At 38.8% G+C, this 19988-nt stretch overlaps 2 protein-coding genes and 3 non-coding genes across 14 annotated transcripts; all 5 read left to right on the top strand.

Moving 5' to 3' along the window:
- The first annotated feature begins 195 nt into the window (after nucleotides 1–195).
- Nucleotides 196–13952, top strand: slc25a38b (solute carrier family 25 member 38b). Of its 10 annotated transcripts, none has more exons than XM_048200358.1 (10): nucleotides 196–324; nucleotides 912–993; nucleotides 1165–1291; nucleotides 2840–2919; nucleotides 4410–4531; nucleotides 8981–9065; nucleotides 10162–10341; nucleotides 10710–10878; nucleotides 10966–11132; nucleotides 11729–13952. In XM_048200358.1, exons 4-10 carry the CDS (start codon nucleotides 2869–2871, stop codon nucleotides 11849–11851), a joined length of 897 nt encoding a protein of 298 aa, XP_048056315.1. In that variant the 5' UTR covers nucleotides 196–324; nucleotides 912–993; nucleotides 1165–1291; nucleotides 2840–2868; the 3' UTR covers nucleotides 11852–13952. The 10 variants fall into 10 exon arrangements, with proteins under 10 accessions (XP_048056315.1, XP_048056317.1, XP_048056313.1 ...); XM_048200356.1 differs by having other exon boundaries at nucleotides 221–324; nucleotides 884–993; XM_048200351.1 differs by lacking the exon at nucleotides 196–324 and adding an exon at nucleotides 347–539.
- Nucleotides 13953–14562: 610 nt separating this feature from the next.
- Nucleotides 14563–19431, top strand: rpsa (ribosomal protein SA). Its single transcript, XM_048200350.1, has 8 exons — nucleotides 14563–14715; nucleotides 15329–15500; nucleotides 17023–17141; nucleotides 17424–17669; nucleotides 18050–18178; nucleotides 18797–18965; nucleotides 19124–19159; nucleotides 19282–19431. The coding sequence occupies exons 2-8, from the start codon at nucleotides 15368–15370 to the stop codon at nucleotides 19374–19376; spliced, it is 927 nt and encodes a 308-aa protein (XP_048056307.1). The 5' UTR covers nucleotides 14563–14715; nucleotides 15329–15367; the 3' UTR covers nucleotides 19377–19431.
- LOC125274505 lies at nucleotides 15111–15252 on the top strand. The gene has a single exon (XR_007186266.1). It is a non-coding gene; the product is annotated as a small nucleolar RNA SNORA62/SNORA6 family (small nucleolar RNA).
- On the top strand, nucleotides 15678–15819 carry LOC125274506. Its single transcript, XR_007186267.1, has one exon. It is a non-coding gene; the product is annotated as a small nucleolar RNA SNORA62/SNORA6 family (small nucleolar RNA).
- LOC125274507 lies at nucleotides 17204–17342 on the top strand. The gene has a single exon (XR_007186268.1). It is a non-coding gene; the product is annotated as a small nucleolar RNA SNORA62/SNORA6 family (small nucleolar RNA).
- Nucleotides 19432–19988: the final 557 nt, after the last annotated feature.

Genomic DNA, 19988 nt, shown 5'->3' with positions numbered 1-19988 from the left:
TATTTATATTTACTAGATCTATAAAGACCAAAATTAGTAATAAAGTCCAGTCTCTGATAATATTAGAGGGCAAACCATTTAAAATCTATATATTTTAATATTTTTATTGGAACTCTAATTCCAAAATGGTGCATAATTCAGTTTTGTTAACCAATTTATTACAAATAAGAGGACGGTAGTGTTGCATGTACCTCAGTGCTCCAGTGGGGGGCATCGAGCCTCACGCATCAAGTGTCTCTCCCCGGAGCACGTGTGAAACCGGCACCGCTGGAATAATCGAGCTGAAACCGGTTCTTGCCCGTTGTTCTGGAGACTACGCAAAAAGTACGTAGGAGTTACGCAAACAACGCAGAACTTTCTTGCGCGAGCGTAGCTCCAAACTCACAGATCACGGTCTCCGCTGAGGAATGTGATATTGAAATCTTATGTGTGACGTACGCCTGCTGTTTCACCGGCAATTTAACAGCTCTGTTAACATGTATTGATTGCTTGGGACGAAAATACGCAGTTTTAGACATCGAAAAACAGAACAATTGTAAGTTAAAGTTTACTGAAAATGATGGAGTGAACGGTGACTGTTAGCATTACCGGCTAACTGACAGAAATCAGCTGACGTGTGTTGCACCACCTAATTTCCAATAGTTTCGTTGTGTTTATTGTCTTTTTTGTATTTTATGAAGAAAACTACATACGATAAGCCGTTGCAGAATATTTGAAACGCGTTAGGCTGGGTCAGAAGAATTAGCATTAGCTTTCACTCCGATCTGATATAACGTTAGTGGTTTTGTTTTTATTTGGCATTTATTTCAGAGGTGTGCTGCATATTTCTACATGTTTACGTAAGATTTCATTATTTAAATGGTGGTTTCTGTGTCTAAATTAGTCGGCGCTCTCCTTTGTACTGTTGACAGCTGTGTAGAGTGACAGAAAGAGCGAGAATCATGATGAAGATCAGTCCTCATTTACTGTTTCTCTTCGGTCCTTAACAGAAAGGTAAACATTAAACAGAACTTAAATCTGTCTTGACAGCCTCTTCTTTTATTTAGAGGCTTTAATATACGTCACTCTGGTTCGTCTTGATTCTGTGCTTGGTTTTGTGTGAAATTAGCGGTGTTATTTTTAATTAATCAGGTTGGGTATTAACTTCATTTCTCCCTCATGCAGTCGGAATCTTAGCTTTGACGTGTAAGACATCACAACGGCCATAGAAGAGATAAAAAGGAGGGAGTTGAGCTCTTCCTCTGTGCAAGCTTCATCATCCTCCTCTCCATCTGCAATGGAGATTGCCCTGGTGAGTTGGTGGCATTACTGTTTGCTTTAGCGTTGATTTGTTCTGCTGAAGTTAAATGTAAAATGTTGAATGTCTGTAACCTGAAGGTTGGTTCAGCAGGCTTTTAATACTTAAATGTCATGCTTTTCTTATATAATCTACATTTCAGATTGATTGCATTACATTAACGTCTGCGTGAATGTGTGACATTCGATTCAGGGGAGAATAGTGGTTGATTGAAATGGGTTTTTTAGGGGTCGAGGTCAACATATAATATAATTTGCAATGATACCAAAAGAAAGACACACAAAATTGCTGAAATTAAAGGATTAGTTCACTTTAAAATGAAAATTGCCCCAAGATTTACTCACCCTCAAGCCATCCTAGGTGTTTATGACTTTCTTCTTTTTTCTGATAAACACAATCGGAGTTGTTATTAATAAATATCCTGATGCATCCAGGCTTTATAATGGCAGTGAATGGGACCAATGAGTTTGAAGCTCAAGAAAGTGCATCCATCCATCATAAACGTACACCACACTGCTCCACACGGGGTTAATAAAGAGAAGAGAAGCAATGCGTTTGTGGAAGAAAAATATCCATATTTAACAAGTTATAAAGTAAAATATCTAGTTTCCGCCAGACTACCTTCTGTATTAAATTTACGGAAAAACCGTAACTGATGTCGCGTCAGTTGCGCTTTTTTCGTAAGTTGAATACGGAAGGCGTAGGACGTATAGTAAGCGTTTTGAACTGCGAGAGGCGTTACAATTCCTTTGTAAGTTGAATATGGAAGGCGGTCTGGTGGAAGATAGATATTTTACTTTATAACTGGTTAAATATGGATATTTTTCCTTACACAAATGCATCGCTCCACTTCAGAAGGCAGTCATATTGAAATTGATGCAAGCAGAACCTTCCACTTGTGTTAATATGACCAATCAGTCATAGTCGCTGGCTGATGCTGATTATCTCAGAATGGCCAAATACTGACCGAATGATTGTTCTGACTGACATATCAGTCTATGACCAGTAGAGAAAAACAATCAGATTTTTTTTTTTTTTTTTTGCTACTTATTTGTATTTGGAGGTTCGAGAGAGTGTGCACAGTATGTTATGATGACACTGTTTTCCCAGAACATAACCCATTTTTATGTGCAAATGTCATATAGAGATCTGTAAGCCATTCTTTTTTTTTGTTGTGCAACTCTGCTGAACCTATGTTGGAATATTAGGATACATGCATCCAATGAATGACCCACATTTTCTGTCACATCCACACAAGCACATGCTAACGCACATATACATATGCCTTCGGCAACTGTATGACTCACGCTGTGCTGAAAGCACTTGATCCGGTGGAGAGGAACACAAACGGGGAGAGTGAAACCACGGATGTGTGTTTAGGTGTAAATGGGTGAGAAGGAGTGCGGAACAGCAGCAAACATGGAAGCTTATGGATTAAGCCGCTGAATCTCCTGCTGGGGGTGGGAGGGGGTTAAAGAGAGATTTCTGGGTATTGTGTTTGAGAGGAGAGAGATGGAGGCTTACTCTGTCATGTGCTGTTAGTGGCAGCAGTAAGAGTGTGGTAGAGAGAGATGCAAGAGAAAAAGGACCCTCAGCCCAAATCTGCCAACAGCCTTGGAAAGGTAGGGCAGATTAGTCAGTGGCTCACTGTATGTTTCTCTAGTCAGTGTTTGTGTGTTTTTGTGTATATGCACAGCTGTGTGTGCGTCTTCCCATCACTCGTGTCTTGGTGTTTTCACGCTTCTAAACGAATCTCGGCACTCCGAAAAGCCTGTCGGCAGAGCTCGAGTCTTGATGTGCATATCAATATGCGTGTGATGATGCTGACAGTGTCAGTGTGTGATTATGCATATGTGTTTGGTGTGATTCTCTATGGTCAATCTGTTTTGAAGTGCATCATTTGTATTGTGTGGTTATGCACACTTACACAAATTGTTTCATTTGCATACATGTACATGCAAATGACACTGTTTATTGTAAGGTTTGGCATCCATACAGGGCACCAAATGTAGAATGGATATTCAGTGTGTGAGAATATGAGAATATCCTTTTATCTGGGGTGTCAGTGTTGGTCACTGTGGTATTTTAGTATTCCTGCAGTAGATGGTGACTTTTGTGTTAAGAAAATGAAGGCAGTTTTTATACCCAAGCCTGTTAAAGGGGGCATAACATGAAAACATTTTGCTTTTTTTTTTTTTAAATAAAACTTTTAACAGTGCAAAGCTTCCTCCCTAGTTCACACAGTAAATGAAAACCAAGCTACAAAAATATGTTGTTCATCATCAGGAATCATCATGACTATGACATCACAGCCATGAGCAAATTAGCATTCAAATCAGCAGTGAAGTCCTTATTATTTCTCCTATGTTAATTTTAGTTTTGTCCCCTCAAATTCTCTGTTTTTCGGATTTCATTTTAAGGAATCATTTTAAGGAATCTTTTAAAATATAATCAAATGAAAATATAAATTGCATTTTTTGTCAAATAAAGTGTTGCATAATTTTATTATAAAGGCAATATATTTCTGTCATAATTTCAAGTTAAACCAAACTTTTATGTTGGTGTTTTCTTGTGAAGACCTTCGAGTTTCTGTGTTGTATTTGCCATATTTGATTAATGAATTGCCAAATCTTGTGACACTTTATGCTATACCGCAAATTCCTTTTTTATGACTAGATTCCATGATTCTTCACCTGTTTTCCACATAGCAGAAATCATAGGGCCCTATTAACATATGAATGCTTGCTTGGTATTCAGGAACTAAGTGCTCATTACAGAACAACTTTGTAAATTATGGAGGTTAGTCAGTCATTAGACAGGTATTTAATTTTTAATTTGACGCAAGAAATATTGACTAACAGTGGACTAAAAATAAAATAAAATGGTACAACAGTGTTGAATATGACCCCTTTAAAGTGCTTCCTGAATTTTATTCCCTTAAACTGCAGTTTCATAATCTGATCTTTCTGTTCATCTCACAATTATTTGTCTTCTCCTCTGCTGTCACCCCACATTTTGTATCCATCCATTCATACCCTTTTCTAGTTTTAACCTTTGTCTCCTCCTTCAGTCCTTGTTTTCTCAAATTCTGTCTTTCTTGGTTTTTTCTCAGGCTCATCCTGCCCTGAAGGCCTTCATGTGCGGCTCTCTCAGTGGCACCTGCTCCACTCTGCTGTTCCAGCCATTGGATCTGGTGAAGACCAGACTGCAGACCCTGCAGAATACGCACCCGGGGTGAGACGCCACTAACCAACACGCCCACGCTGACCATGTCTAGACATAACCCTGCAGTTAGGCTGCTGTCTTTGTGCCCTGATCTTTGTCTGGTATTAGGTGTCAGTGCTAGGTTTCATGACGTGATTGACAGATAATAAACATGTCCTGCACAGTTAAAATGCATAATCATTAGGGATGCATTAGGGATTGCATTAAAGGATTAGTTCACTTTTAAATAAACTTTTGCTGATAATTTACTCACCCCCATGTCATCCAAGATGTCCATGTCTTTCTTTCTTCAGTCGAAAAGAAATGAAGGTTTTTGATGTAAACATTCTAGGATTTTTCTCCATATCATTCATTTCAATGGGCACCAAATGGTTGAAGGTCCAAATGGCAGCTTCAGTGCAGCTTCAAAGGGCTTTAAACGACACCAGACGATACCAGACGATGAATAAGGGTCTTATCTAGCGAAACGATCGGTCATTTAAAATTTTTTAAAAAAAGTTTAAGTTTTATAAGCACAAATGCTGGCTTTGCTCTTTTCTCCGATGTGCGTTCGTGACGTCACGTAATACGCAATTACGTTGAAAAGGTCACGGTTGACGTAATGGATCACTATTATTTTGTTTTTCCTTTTTTATTTAAAATATTCGCAAACTTGCTTACATGTCTTCAACTATATGATATTCCGATTGTCAAATATGTGTGAGTGAGTGTGTTTTGTCGTTTAAAAACCTTTATAAATGATCTTTATCTTGATCTATAATGCGAGATGGGCGCCGCCATCTTAGTTTGCACTGCAGTTCACAGAGTTCTGTTAGTCTGATTTACAGCAGGTGAATACATCAGTTTCTCCTGAAATATATGCAAGTAAGTGGCTGGTGAACTGGAAGAATAAGAGAGTAAACTTTATAGTTACGTAGACCCATTATGTGTGTCTGATATGAATAAATGTCAGCAAATTATATTTGAATTCACTGTTTATTGATGCTTCCACTGACGTCTGACATCAGTGTGTATTTTATAAACTCCAAATGTATTGTTTAATGGTGCTTATGCATATTTAAATGTCTGAAACCTTAAAAGAAACATTATGTGGCTGAAAACACTGCATAGCTGTGATAACAAGAGAGCGCACGTCCGTCTTGCAGCCAGAGCACTGTAGCACAGTTTGAATCTAGCAGTTATGTGACGTCGCTGAACATTCTAAATCCCATATGTGGAACCGTACGCCCAGGGGCACAGAAATAAACATCCCATATGTGGGAACGTACCGCTCAAAGGGTTAAACAACAAACTGACACAAAGACATTTGAATATGTGTATACGATCCTCCTTCCGCACATTTGTAATGTAAACACTGACTCGATACTTCCGCCTACTTCAACCGTGACCTTTTCAACGTAATTGCGTATTACGTGACGTCACGAATGCGCATCGGAGAAAAGAGCAAGGCCAGCATTTGTGCTTATAAAACTTAAACTTTTTTATTATTTTTTTAAAATGACCAATCGTTTCGCTAGATAAGACCCTTATTCATCGTCTGGTGTCGTTTAAAGCCCTTTGAAGCTGCACTGAAACTGCCATTTGGACCTTCAACCGTTTGGTGCCCATTGAAATGAATGATATGGAGAAAAATCCTAGAATGTTTACATCAAAAACCTTCATTTCTTTTCGACTGAAGAAAGAAAGACATGGACATCTTGGATGACATGGGGGTGAGTAAATTATCAGCAAAAGTTTATTTAAAAGTGGAGTAATCCTTTAACTTCTAAATCTAATTATAAAATTATGTTTTTTTTTTGTTTTTTTTTCTCCAATTCCTTGTTGAAATATAATCATTTACACAGTGGCTTGTCATTTTCTTGACAGAGTGATTTAAACATACATTAAATAATCAAAACATCACTAACAGGTTAAGCAAAATATAATGAACATATAGGCTAATATAGTGCATATATTTAGAGTTAATTTCTCTGGCGAACTAACAAGCTGTGGACGCTGAATGACTTGGCTGAGGTAAATGCTACATGACATTGTTTTATTGATGTCTTTTCTCCTTTGAAACACTAATTGAGCATTTACACGAGATATGATACGTTTCTGTAATACTGTATCTTTTAACATACCTTCAGATGTTCATTCATGTTTATTCTGTAACTAGTATTAAAGAGGAAGAGATGATCGCGTTCACTCGCGCTCCGTGCTGCCGCTTGAACTGAGGCCCCTATACAGTGATCTGTCACGCCACATTAGCATTAAAACTGCATTTTTGTTTGAATTTCGTGATTAGAATGGACAGAATTTGCAAGATGACACTTTGTTTCTTACCGAAACGAACTAAACTTGGGGCTTATTGCGATTATTGGTGGTTAATGGTGGTTAGGCTACTACGCTGTATTCGTTGTGTACACACATAAGACACATACCGAAAATTTGCAGGATAATTACGTGTACGGTTAAAAAGATGAACGTGTACCAAAAAAAAATTTAGTTTTGTGACATAAGTGAGGTCAAACTCAACAATGGGCCAGGGCCTGGCATTCAGTATGCCATGAGAGTACCACGGTATGTACCGTGGGTGGTGTACCGTGGTTTTTCGGGTTTTGTTTGAATATCGTCACACCCCTACAAATGACGTTGAAAAACACTGCTTCATGATCATGACGCAATCGGATTCCAGAAATCTATAGCTTTAGCCATGCAGCATGTCATGTCACTCATCATGTTATGATGTGTATGGGCACATTTGAAACGAGACACCCTGTTCTAAATAAAGACGATTTACGATGATTTACTAATGTTTTGCGATGTTACAAAGCAGAATGTGGTGCCAAAAGCCTCGTCTGTAATACTGTTTGCATGCGCACCGGTGGCGACTTTTTACAGTTTTACGACAAGAAATTACAATCGGTTTGTGAGATCGGCCAAATTTAATGACTACCAATCGAGTCATAGAATGTGATTATTGGCCGATCAGAGCATCCCATTTATGTTGTCGTTCTGACAAGGGCTAATTAGCATGTCATAGATTAAAACGAATTTAGTCCTTGTAAGGGAAGCACTATTATAGCCAAGTTTTGCCCAGTGCCAATAATTAATAATTTGCTTAGCCTTGCTTAAAGTTGAACAGAAGTGATTGGGATGTTTGCAGTGCACATAGCAACGCACTAAAAACTATTCAGTGCACTTTACCAACCACATAACACCCTAGCAACCACATAGCAGTACCCCAGCAACTCCATAGCAATGCACTAAAACTATTTAGAGCACTTTACCAACCACATAACACCCTAGCAACCACATAGCAGTACCCCAGCAACTCCATAGCAACTCACTAAAAACTATTCAGAGCACTTTACCAACCACATAACACCCTAGCAACCACATAGCAGTACCCAGCAACTCCATAGCAACTCACTAAAAACTATTCAGAGCACTTTACCAACCACATAACACCCTAGCAACCACATAGCAGTACCCCAGCAACTCCATAGCAACTCACTAAAAGCTATTCAGAGCACTTTACCAACCACATAACACCCTAGCAACCACATAGCAGTACCCCAGCAGCTCCATAGCAACTCACTAAAAACTATTCAGAGCACTTTACCAACCACATAACACCCTAGCAACCACATAGCAGTACCCCAGCAACTCCATAGCAACTCACTAAAAACTATTCAGAGCACTTTACCAACCACATAAAACCCTAGCAACCACATAGCAGTACCCCAGCAATGCCATAGCAATGCACTAAAACTATTTAGAGCACTTTACCAACCACATAACAACACCTAAGCAACCACATAGCAGTTCCCAAGCAAGTCCATAGCAACGCACTAAAAACAATTCAGACCACTTTATCAACCACATAACAACACCCGAGCAACCACATAGCAGTACCCAACAAGTCCATAACAATGCTTAAAAAAACTACACTGAATACTTTAGCAACCTCATAGCAGTACTTCAGCAACTCTAGCAATGCTTTAAAAACTACTCCGAACACTTTACCAACTGCATAGCAACACCCTAGCAACCACATAACAGTAAGCCAGTACCCCTTGTTCTGAAACATATTTATTTTTAAACTTTTTTTTTAAAAATTCTCTGGCTTTTGGTTTGATTTAGCATTTTTGTTACCCTTTTGGTTGTTGTGGTGACTGTGAGGTTTTAGCCTGTTTTTGGTAAGATGCGTGTTGAGTATCATTGTGTCTGTTTATATAACTGTGCCCTCTCTGTATGCTGTGTGGGAGTGTCATGAGCTCTATTATTAAACTGTCTGCCTTTCTCAGCTTTGCAGAGAATAACATTGTACCCATGTCAAATTATTTGTCCTCATGTGCTCAGACATGCCATCTAAACACAAAGATTTTTGGCTCCTTCTGTCTGTTTTCGCCCTTCTTTGTCTCTCTGCCCATGTCTGTCGTGATCATTTCTATTTCTGTCTTTGTCTCTCAGTGCTCCTAAAGTGGGAATGATTACAGTCTTTTTCAACGTGATCCGCACAGAGAAGCTGTTTGGCCTGTGGAAGGGGGTTTCACCAGTAAGTCAACTGTGGTGGCTGATTTCTCCATTTCATTTGGTCCCCGCTCACTGTTTGATCTCACAACAGCACCAGTGCTCTGATCTCAGAGATATGTCCTGTTCTTCATTTAATTGCAACTGTAGACCTTTGTCAGAGTAGATGGCATTTTTAATGTGGCACAAACAAAAATAACTTTTTTTGCATTTTTTCCCATTTATTTTGTCATTAATTTTTCACCATTGCTTAAATTAAATAGTCAAAATGTGCCTTTTACTATTTTGTCTTGCTGTTCAAAGAAAAAAATCAATTACAAAACTACAATTTAAAAATAATTAACACTGAACATTTTTAACTTTACATTATACCAACAAAGCACAATGTAACATAAAATAAATAAATTAGTAAAATAAAAATATTTTTATTTGGCCATCTTTGAGCCCCCCTTCTTGAATAAGCCTCTGACTGACTGCTGAAAGAATGCAACGTACTCTATATGCCTACAACAAAAAAGTCCATCAAAAAGTGCATTGAAAAGAGTGTAAAAAACTGGATGAACCCACAACAAATAATCGTCCTTGACATAAACCTACTTAGCCTACTTCTTTAGGAAAAGTGACAGGTTCTTTATGAAAAGTAGATTCTCTGCTTTCTCACATGAAAGTCGATTTCTCCTCTCACTGATGCTCTAAACAGTCTCTCGCTCCCGGTGCTTGTGCATGGAGCAGACAAGTACCTAGGATCAGAATCGATAAATATTTAAATATTGCCATTTTTTGACCGTTGCTCATTTAAAACCAGATAATGAAATGGACAATTCAGCAGAACAGTGTCTGCAAACTGACATTCTTGCGTCTTTCTCAGACACTAAATGCTTCCACACTGCCGACATGTTTGCTTTGGATGTGCCTCTCACTCTGTGCTGCTTGCTATTTGATTGCGTTATATAAAAACGTCATTGTTCGGTAAAATTTATTCTGTGTTTTCACTTTTCGCTTATTCGTTTGCTGAACATTCGGTGCATCCCTACCTGTGAGGATTATTATTACATGTTGTATGGATTAGAAGTGCACTTTCTTAGCACCTCAATTTCTTTCTCTCTTTTTCTGTCTTGCAGTCGTTCATGCGCTGTATCCCTGGTGTAGGGATCTACTTCAGCACATTTTACTCGCTGAAGCAGCATTACTTCCAGGATGGCTCTCCGAGTGCCGGGGAGGCGGTGTTGCTAGGGGCAGGGGCTCGTTGTGTGGCAGGTGTGGCCATGCTGCCCATCACAGTCATTAAGACTCGTTTTGAGGTGAGGATCATTGCTGAGACACTGGATATACATTGAAAATCAAGGCTCGAAATTGCACCTATTTTGGTCGCATATGCTCCCTAAATTTAATGTGTGTTTCCTCAAAATATATTTGGGGGCATTTTTGCGAATGCAATATTGAGGTGCAACCCGTTTCATTTCTCTACAAATCTGGCTAATTACTGCACAGTATGTGCCTGCTGTGAGCTGGACGGTGTCCACCGTTCTATAACATGACCAATTAAACTTCATCTTTTTGTTCTTAGGAAAAAATGCCCAAAAGTCTCAAAAAGTTATTTTTGAGCCCTGAAAATGCTTATTTTCAGCTGTATCTGTATGTTTATTCACCATTGCATGTTTTATTTCAGAGTGGGCGGTACAATTACGTAAGCGTAGCTGGAGCTCTTAAAAGTGTGTGTCAGAACGAAGGTCCAAGGGCTCTTTACTCCGGGCTCACGGCGACTCTGCTCAGAGACGCCCCGTTCTCTGGCATCTATGTCATGTTCTATAGCCAGGCCAAAAAGGCTTTGCCACAGGGTGAGCTTCTGATCTGTTGTGAAAGTGATGTTGTTATCTGAGGATGTGGCATTGTTGAATAATGTCTGCTTTTTCTCTCTCACTCAGAGATCAGCTCATCATCCTTTGTCCCACTGGTTAATTTTGGCTGTGGTGTGGTGGCTGGTATTTTGGCCTCTCTAGCCACTCAGCCAGCGGATGTGATCAAAACTCACATGCAAGTCAGCCCGGCACTGTATCGCAAGACCAGCGATGCTGTACGCCACGTTTATGAGGTAAGCACCATGGGACGAAACATATTTGTTGACCTTTGAAAATCTCTTCAAATATAAAGTACCTTCAGTTACAAAATGTTATTTTAAACATGGTATGAAATCCCTAAAACACGTGATCATGTGACACTGAAGACTGGAGTAAGGATGCTGAAAATTCAGCTTTGCGTCACAGGAATAAATTTGATTTTAAAATAGGAAATTATTATGCCATGGTATACATAAAATACTTATTTAAAAAAAAAAAAAAAAAAATCTTACCAAACCAAACTTTTGAATGGTACCATATTTACTTTATAGATGTTCCTGGTGTTGCTCAAGAGTCATGATGTTCTAAAAATGAAAATGTTTGTTCTTATATTTTTCATCTGGAGTGATTTCTATAGATGCAATTGAAAAATAGTATGAACTCATAATAACATATCCTATCTAGTTTCCACTTTTCATTATTCAGTCAATTCTTCATTGATAAAATTAAGTCCCACCCAACATTATTTTCTTGACTATGTTGCCATACAAAAATGAAATGTTCTGAATGTTGTTTGTATTTTTCTAAGCCACAGATTTGTTTAAGTAACATCACTTTCTTTCTTTTTTAGAAGCATGGCTTGAACGGGTTCTTTCGGGGGGCGGTTCCTCGTTCTCTGAGGAGGACCCTGATGGCTGCCATGGCCTGGACTGTGTACGAGCAGCTGATGGCGCGCATGGGCCTGAAGTCCTAAAGTCATCTCATGCACTTTTTTGTAGACTTTTCAGACACTGGCAAAAGATGGCATTCTGTCATCCTTGAAGAGTTGATAAAAACGAAAGCGGCTCGTGTTGGCTGAGGTGCCGGTAATAGAAGGGTTGTGTGTATGTGTTTGTGCTTTCAGTGCTTTACCCCGTGACACCTCTGACAGTGACATTCCTAAATTGCCACATATATCTGCCTTGTAGACACCTGCTCATTGAGACAGGGGTCCGCACTGAAGAATACCAATGAGAGACAGACTGCTAAATCATGTGTCGTCAGCTCACAAGAATATCACTCCTTTTACAAAAAGAAAATCCTCCTCACTAACCAGTGAACTCCATATACCACACGTGTCAGTGTCTTTTAAAAAGTTGCAGGTTTTTTTTTAGAAATGCACGACCCTGTGTTTGAGACCATTTAAGCCTAGTCTGCTGATTCGAAAATCCCTTTTAGTCGAGGATGAGGCTAGCAGGGTATCCAAGACATGTTGACATAATACTCCAGCGCTCCGACAATCAGACCGAATTACTCTAGGGCTGAGAAACTGAACTGACAACACATGACGGTCTCGTCAACACGCTCCGTTCCGACTGATAATTGCGCGTCTCTATGCGATGATTTGTGCTGTTCTACTGATCTCCTGTGTTATATGACTGGATGGATTTATCAGTGCATTACAGTACACTGGGCTTTTATTTTCTTGATCACTCACTGCTGGGCACAGACAAAGGCAGGATTTGGATAGAATGAGACTTTGTAAGATGTAGACCAGGAGAAATGCTTAATATTTATTAAAGAAAGATGGAAACAAGTGTTATGTTTGAAATGGAAAGTTTTTTTTTTTTTTTTTTTTTTTACAGTGAGAAATTACAATACTTAATTTATCGTATTTGCAAACGTGTTGTCGGATAATTTTAATTGACGTTTTGTCGTATTGACGTATTGTGTAATAACTACTGTAAGACGCCATAGTATCATCAGTGGTGCTTGGTGTGAACACAACAGCTTAATGTTAATTCTACGTGATCCATAGGGTGAATTTTATGAAATCTGCCAAGAACATGTCCGGGTGGTTGTTGTTCACCCTTAACAAAGAGAGAGAACCAATAAAAATTTTAAAGAAAATGAAATCTGTTAGAACTATTTGGATTTTTGCCATTGTGATATTATATTTTTAGTGCAATTAGGCACATTTTCTTCCCAAATTATCATTACTTTAATATGATGTTTTATTTTAAAAAATATATATACATGCACACACTTATTTTTTACACCAAAGTAGTCTTTGTTGTACTGCTTTCAAGTTTAAATCAGCATATTACAGTAATTTTTACTATAACAACTTTGGGGAGAAAACCTTACAAGTAAAATGCAGGGATGCATTACAATAATGAGAATTTAGGGAAAATATGCTTAATTGTCAAAATGCAAAAATCTTAATGTATTTAAATAGATTTCAATTTCTTTAAGCCAAATATAATTTCTTTCTTTTTAATTATCATTTTTTCCTTAACATCTCCGGGACGTGTTTTCATGAAATTCACCCCATTCTCTCATTCTCTCCAGCATTCTGTCTTGGTGATGGTACTTTGTCATTTGCCACTTTATATACTTTGAGGAATTTGATGTATTTGAGTCATCATTTCATTTAGTTCGCTGAATTCAATGTTTGGAATTGTATTTATTAGCTTCTCCCCTACAAAGCAAGATGATCTGCAGTATGCAGTTTAATGACCATAATATGAAGTTTGAAGACACATGGAGCCAAAACACTAGTTTTATATCCATTAAGAGGGTTTATAAGTTTCCATCACACTGCACACTACATACATAGTTTGTGAAAGCACTTTAAACTCCGTAAAGTTGACTCCATTCAAACTGAATCTGTGTGGTGTGTGTGTGTGTATGTGTTGGTCACATGTTGCTATGTAAGCCTTTGTGCTGTACTGTGGAGATATTCTTTTGCCTTCACACAATCAGTATTGTCTCTTCAGCATTATTGTTGATATTTTGTCTGTATGTGAGAATTTTTGCACATGCAAATGTTGTGCCTATGTTAATATGTGAATAAATCTGCCCCGTTTTATAAATGGTGGTAAAAGTTTATTTTATCTAGTTTTGTAACTTGCACTACATTTTCAGCTTTCGTCACTGAGTTTTAACACTGCATAAAAATCACTGATGCTCTTTTTGCTTTAATAGCCTGTATAGAACAGTGGTCTAGTATACTGTTAGCGTGGCACAAAGTGGTCTTGCGTCACTGTTATGCTGTGCTCTGCTGATGGCACAAAAACTGACAGTCTGAAAGCCATCAGTGTCCCCAGACATCCAGCCAGACATATTAAATGGGGTCAGGTATGAGGGCTGAATCACTGCAATGACACACATCAAAAGGGGAGCTGTAACTATAACTCAGACACCAGACCTCATGAGCTCTTTGAGTTATGAGAGACTCCTGTCAGCATTTATTTACCTAACTGCATCAGAAACCAGCTAGGATCTCGGAAATAATATCTCAATAATGTCCATCATAAACCAGCAGGATGGTGTAATGTTGCAAATTAAGCAAAATGAGTAATGTTTTAGTTATTATTATTTTTAGAATTTTTTTTTTTTATTATTATTTTTAGTAAAGAAAATGTTTTTATGGCTTTAGTTTTAGGCCGATCACATGTAATATCCTCCTCCAGTAGGGGGTAGTATGTTAATGTCTTGGGTAGACAGGAGAAATGCAGAGAGCAAGAAACCTCCCTAATATGATTGGTGGCCACTCTGGTATATAATCTACGTCATTTCCTTATCCCGCCCTCTTTTCGCCGTGAGGTGCAGAACTCCATACGGCGTTGTCTCGTGGTGAGCAGAAAATGTATCATTTTGACGACTTTTAAACGTCTATTTGAGTCAGACTTTTTTGAATAAAGGTTATAATTGTAAATACTCATCAGATGTTATGTTAAACGTTAAGTTTGCGCCACTTCCCTTAAAATATGAAGGCCTTAAACGCGACGTGTGATCTCGCGCAAGGAAGCGCGTGTACGACTACAGTCAGTGTAGTGCGCGCGCGGTGGTCAATCGTGAGATTTAATTAACTCGTGTATTTTGATAGACATTATGTTTCTACTTAGTTTTTTATAGTCTATTTTAGTCAGTTGTTGGATTAAGTTATACATTTCCTCAATTAATTGGCGCGAGTATGTGTAGCATCTCACGTGCTAATAATGCAATATCTGCCTTGAATTTGTAAACATCACGCACACTGTTAAAACCTGACACTGATGTCGGTGTTTGGGTGTCGGAAGTGTGCTAAAGTGATCCAGCTGGGTTTTCGCTAACACCATGAGGGCTGATGCGCCCTATGACTGGGGTTTGATAGTGGCCAGAGCTACATTCATCCAAATTCAAGTTAGAAAATGTTCCACTTATCAACTTCTCGACTAACCCTGTATGTTGTTATATTTTCTTCCAGCTCTCCCACTAAACTCGTTACACAGGGAAAGTGGTCACGATGTCCGGAGGTCTGGATGTCCTTCAAATGAAGGAGGAGGATGTGCTGAAGTTCCTGGCCGCAGGAACCCATCTGGGAGGTACCAACCTGGACTTCCAGATGGAGCACTACGTCTACAAAAGAAAGAGTGACGGTAAGAAGCGCTAGAAGACTAGAATATGCCTTAGAAATGCCTTGCAGGTGTTTTATCAATGTTTAACTATACCTTTGTTGATATAAGGAATGTTACGTTTCCTCATTGAGTTGGCATTGAACATGTATAGCATCTCAGGTGATAATGATGAAAGATTGGTCTTGAATCTGTAAACAACACGCACACAGTTAAAGCCTGGCACTGATGTCGGTGTTTGGGTGTCGGAAGTGTGCTAAAGTGATTCAGCTGGGTTTTCGCTAACACCATGAGGGCTGATGCGCCCTATGACTGGGGTTTGATAGTGGCCAGAGCTACATTCATCCAAATTAGTAGTGTTATGACATTTAAACTACAACTGTATTAATATAGTGCTTAAATAGTTAAAAATTAATAAAATTATCAAAATAAAACAAAAGATGAAATTATTTAAAGGTGCAATATGTAATTTTTTGCAGTAAAATATCCAAAAACCATTAGGCCAGTGTATATATTTTGTTCACTTGAGTACTTAAAATATCCCAAATGTTTCCAACTATTTGTAAATCATGAGAGAATTGCAATTTTAACCAAGGCTCCGGAACGTGTGAGGAGTCTCCTGTCAATTGCGTCATACCCACGTTACCCTCGGTTTTCGGTTATTTTGTAGAAACCATGGAAACACCAAAGACACTTTAATATATTACACGTTTTAATAGACAAGGGAACTACTGTTTTGATATATTTATAGACAGAAAACGAATTGTTATATAGCTCAAGTTTAGTCTTTTTTTTTTTTTTTTTTTTTTCTCCATGCAGTACGTTTTAAAATTAATTGCATGCCATTTGTCAACACAAGCCATCCAGCATTTAATATATTCTAAAATCGATCTATCTTACTGCAGTGTATCTTAAACAAGTGTCTCACAGCAGCCGCCAAACAAATGCACCGAGTAACATTATAACATAATTTTTAACACACTCACATATTAGATACTACATATTTTTAACACAAATGTATCTAATATGATAAACAGAGCTGTTACCTCATACTCATGACCGGAATAGCGACGGTGGTGACTGTGTCATAATAAAAGTCCCGCTGCTCATGAGGCGTGCGTTGCGCAATCACTCCAGTGGCCTCGTTCAGCTCCACAACACTCGGTCCTGCTCTGCTTCACACTACAGTAACGTTAATAATCAAATCCATGAACATGATTTGTTCCCGAGTCCAATCCCTGTTCTTTTGCCCCATCCGTTGAGGTGAAGACCGCATGTCCCAAGATTCCGCTCTCAAACTGACGTCATCAAACTACGCCTTTGTTTTGAATAGGCCTCTAGTGGACAGAATTATTACGTACTGCACCTTTAACTCCATTTGACCATTAACTGACAGATTGTGATTATGTGAACCGTGAATTTGTTAAAATATGGAAGATTAGCTTGATCTTGGGGTACTTCAAGAAGATTTGTTTTTTTTCAAGAGTGTTCGGGTGATAGTTTTGCTACCCTTGCCATAACCGATCTGACTTTTGCATTTCTGCAGGCGTGTACATCATCAACCTTAAAAAGACCTGGGAGAAACTGCTGTTGGCTGCTCGTGCTATCGTTGCCATTGAGAATCCAGCCGATGTGTGCGTTATCTCCTCCAGAAACACTGGCCAGGTAATTGTCAAACTCAGCGACTAGATAACGTCAGCATGTTTAAAAATAAAACGCTTTTTAGATGGGCACACTATTAAAACCTGGCACTGTTGTCGGTGTTTGGGTGTCGGAAGTGTGCTAGAGTGACTCGGCCGGGATTTCGCTAACACCATGAGGGCTTTGCTCCATGACTGGGGTTTGATAGTGACCTGAGCCACAATGTTTTTACTGGATGTTTTCTTTGTGAACATGACTGTTGGGGTGATTTCAGTGATGTTGATTGTCACCGCTCTTTCCTGTCAGAGGGCCGTGCTCAAGTTCGCCTCTGCCACTGGCGCGACCACCTTCGCTGGTCGTTTCACACCCGGAACCTTCACCAATCAGATTCAGGCTGCTTTCAGGGAGCCCCGCCTCCTGATCGTGACAGATCCTCGCGCTGACCACCAGCCGCTGACCGAAGCCTCTTACGTCAACATCCCAACCATTGCCCTCTGCAACACAGACTCCCCTCTGAGATACGTCGACATTGCTATCCCATGCAACAACAAGGTATGAATGAGAAACCCAACTGTTAATGCATGCAATGTTTGGTTCTGTGGGAAGTTCAAACAGCAGAGCATGGTGCCAGGGAAATCGAACCCATCTGTTTTCTAAATGCATATTATATAGAGTAGTCAACATTTGAAGTGGATCAAAAAAGTTCATCAAAGATGTCCTAAGAAGAAGGTTTTAGGACAACTTTGATGAAAGGTATTGATCCACTTCAAATGTTGACTACTGTATCTTATTGTGAACAATTCGTTCAGGGTTCGATTCCCAGGCGAAGCAAGAACTGGAAAAAGTTTACTCTGAATGCAATGCAGTTTGCTTTGGATAAAAGCATCTGCCAAGTGTACAAATGTTATAGTTTTAAATGTGTTGTGTTTTAGGGTCCCCACTCTGTGGGTTTGATGTGGTGGATGTTGGCCAGAGAGGTGCTGAGGATGAGGGGCACCATCTCCAGAGAGCACCCATGGGAGGTCATGCCTGATCTGTACTTCTACAGAGATCCCGAAGAGGTACGTGGAATTTTGTATACTCAGATGTAAAGTTTAAGTTTACTGTAAAGCAATTGTCCTGAACTAAAAATTTTTTTATACAAGGTATATATTTTACAAAATAATTTCAACTCTAAAATTGCTTAAATCTAAGCCATATGTTGAAGTTTCAAATTTGAAGTTGAGCTTTAAAAAAGGTTTAAAGTTGTTTCCATGGTAAAATTTCTGATTTCAGAACTTTTCACAGGATAAATTGTTTAAACTTTGGTTACTAAAGTATTTGGGGCACTAAAAAGGGACACTGACAGGTAATGTGCTAATGTCATAAGATGACAAACTTTATCAGTACAAGCTTTAAACGGCTTATTTTGTAAGATGTACCAAGAAAAACAAGTACATTAAGGATCTTTTATAGAGTTGTGTATATAAACTAGTTTTTCCTAAGTTGAATTTTATCAAATGTTTAGTGTATTTGTCAAATGTTGAATCTGTATCTGCCATGTAATAGTCTGTGAAACCGATATGGCAAATTTAAATATCCAACAAACATTCAGAATCAGTTCTGTTGTAGCTTTATAGCATCACTTGTTTATTATTCAAAATGTGCTTATTGTGTGACTGATTTTGCTCCGCCTCTAGATTGAGAAGGAAGAGCAGGCTGCTGCTGAGAAGGCTGTTGGTAAGGAGGAGTTCCAGGGTGAATGGACCGCTCCTGTTCCCGACTTCAACCAGCCTGAGGTTGCTGACTGGTCTGAAGGTGTTCAGGTTCCATCTGTGCCCATCCAGCAGTTCCCAGCTGGCATAGAGGGTAAGCTGCCTTTTATACTAATTTCCCCACAAATTATAGTTAATTGAACAGTTTTGGGTGAACAAAAGTGTTTCAAGCAATTATATATGAACTAAATGTAACTTGATGATGCTATGAAAAATGACTGTGAACTAATAATCAACTTTTCTGAACTTCAGCTCCTGCCAAAGCTGCACCTGCTGAGGTGTTTGCAGGTAAGCAACGTTTTCCCTCTTTTTGAGATCAAATTGACATGTTAGAATAGACTTAACAATGCACAAGTTTGAAGTCTATGTAACATTTGGGGTAACTTTGAATTTTTCTTTCTCTTCAACAGAGGACTGGAGTGCTCAGCCTGCCACTGAGGATTGGTCTGCTGCCCCCACCGCTCAGGCCGGAGACTGGGGCGGCACCGCTGCTGACTGGTCTTAAGTGAAGCGTTAACCTGGTGTTATGCTTGTGAATCAATAAATTTGATTGTTTAAAATCTTGCTTCTGATGCATTTATTTGAACAAGTAATTAAGGCTCAACAGCATAGTGGGTTTTTTTTTTGTTTGTTTGTTTTTTTTTTTTTTGTTTTTTTTTTTTTAAGATTACCAGGTCCACCTTTTCTGCATCTACATCTGTAATTATAAAAGTCAGACATTATGGATGTAGATGGATATGCTTTAAGTCTTGTGAAATGTGGGCCTGGTTAGAGCTAAAACAGGATTAGGCCTTACTTTAATTGGGACATTTAAGTAGCTTTTATAAACACCCTATGAAAAAAAAAAAAAAAAAATTTGTATTTTGAGACACAACGATGGCACGGACATATTTTAAGTGATGGCTTAATGAAGGGATGAGGTCAGCTGAACAGTATTATATAATAAACCCTAACAGGGTACAGACACTTGAGTGACAGGTTGCATTGGGTAGCAGTCATTCAATATGTGACCACTGAAATCACTAAGTCAGTTGTAATTGGATTTTCTTCTGAGCCATTCAATAATACAAGTGAAATACTTGGATTAGATTTATCACAATATGGATGATATTGTGAC

The sequence above is a fragment of the Megalobrama amblycephala genome, linkage group LG8, assembly GCF_018812025.1.
Source record: "Megalobrama amblycephala isolate DHTTF-2021 linkage group LG8, ASM1881202v1, whole genome shotgun sequence".
In the NCBI taxonomy this organism is placed as follows: Eukaryota; Metazoa; Chordata; class Actinopteri; order Cypriniformes; family Xenocyprididae; genus Megalobrama; species Megalobrama amblycephala.
The sequence above is the reverse complement of the archived record's forward strand: the minus strand, read 5'-3'. Positions and strand labels throughout refer to the sequence as shown.

Bases quoted from the DNA above. Each gene is read 5' to 3' on its own strand.
- rpsa (XM_048200350.1), top strand. From the start codon at position 15,368: ATGTCCGGAGGTCTGGATGTCCTTCAAATGAAGGAGGAGGATGTGCTG. The intron at 17,670-18,049 runs GTATGAATGAGA...GTTGTGTTTTAG, and splicing joins CTATCCCATGCAACAACAAG to GGTCCCCACTCTGTGGGTTT. The intron at 18,966-19,123 runs GTAAGCTGCCTT...TCTGAACTTCAG, and splicing joins GTTCCCAGCTGGCATAGAGG to CTCCTGCCAAAGCTGCACCT.
- slc25a38b (XM_048200358.1), top strand. From the start codon at position 2,869: ATGCAAGAGAAAAAGGACCCTCAGCCCAAATCTGCCAACAGCCTTGGA. The intron at 4,532-8,980 runs GTGAGACGCCAC...TTTGTCTCTCAG, and splicing joins CTGCAGAATACGCACCCGGG to TGCTCCTAAAGTGGGAATGA. The intron at 10,342-10,709 runs GTGAGGATCATT...GTTTTATTTCAG, and splicing joins TCATTAAGACTCGTTTTGAG to AGTGGGCGGTACAATTACGT.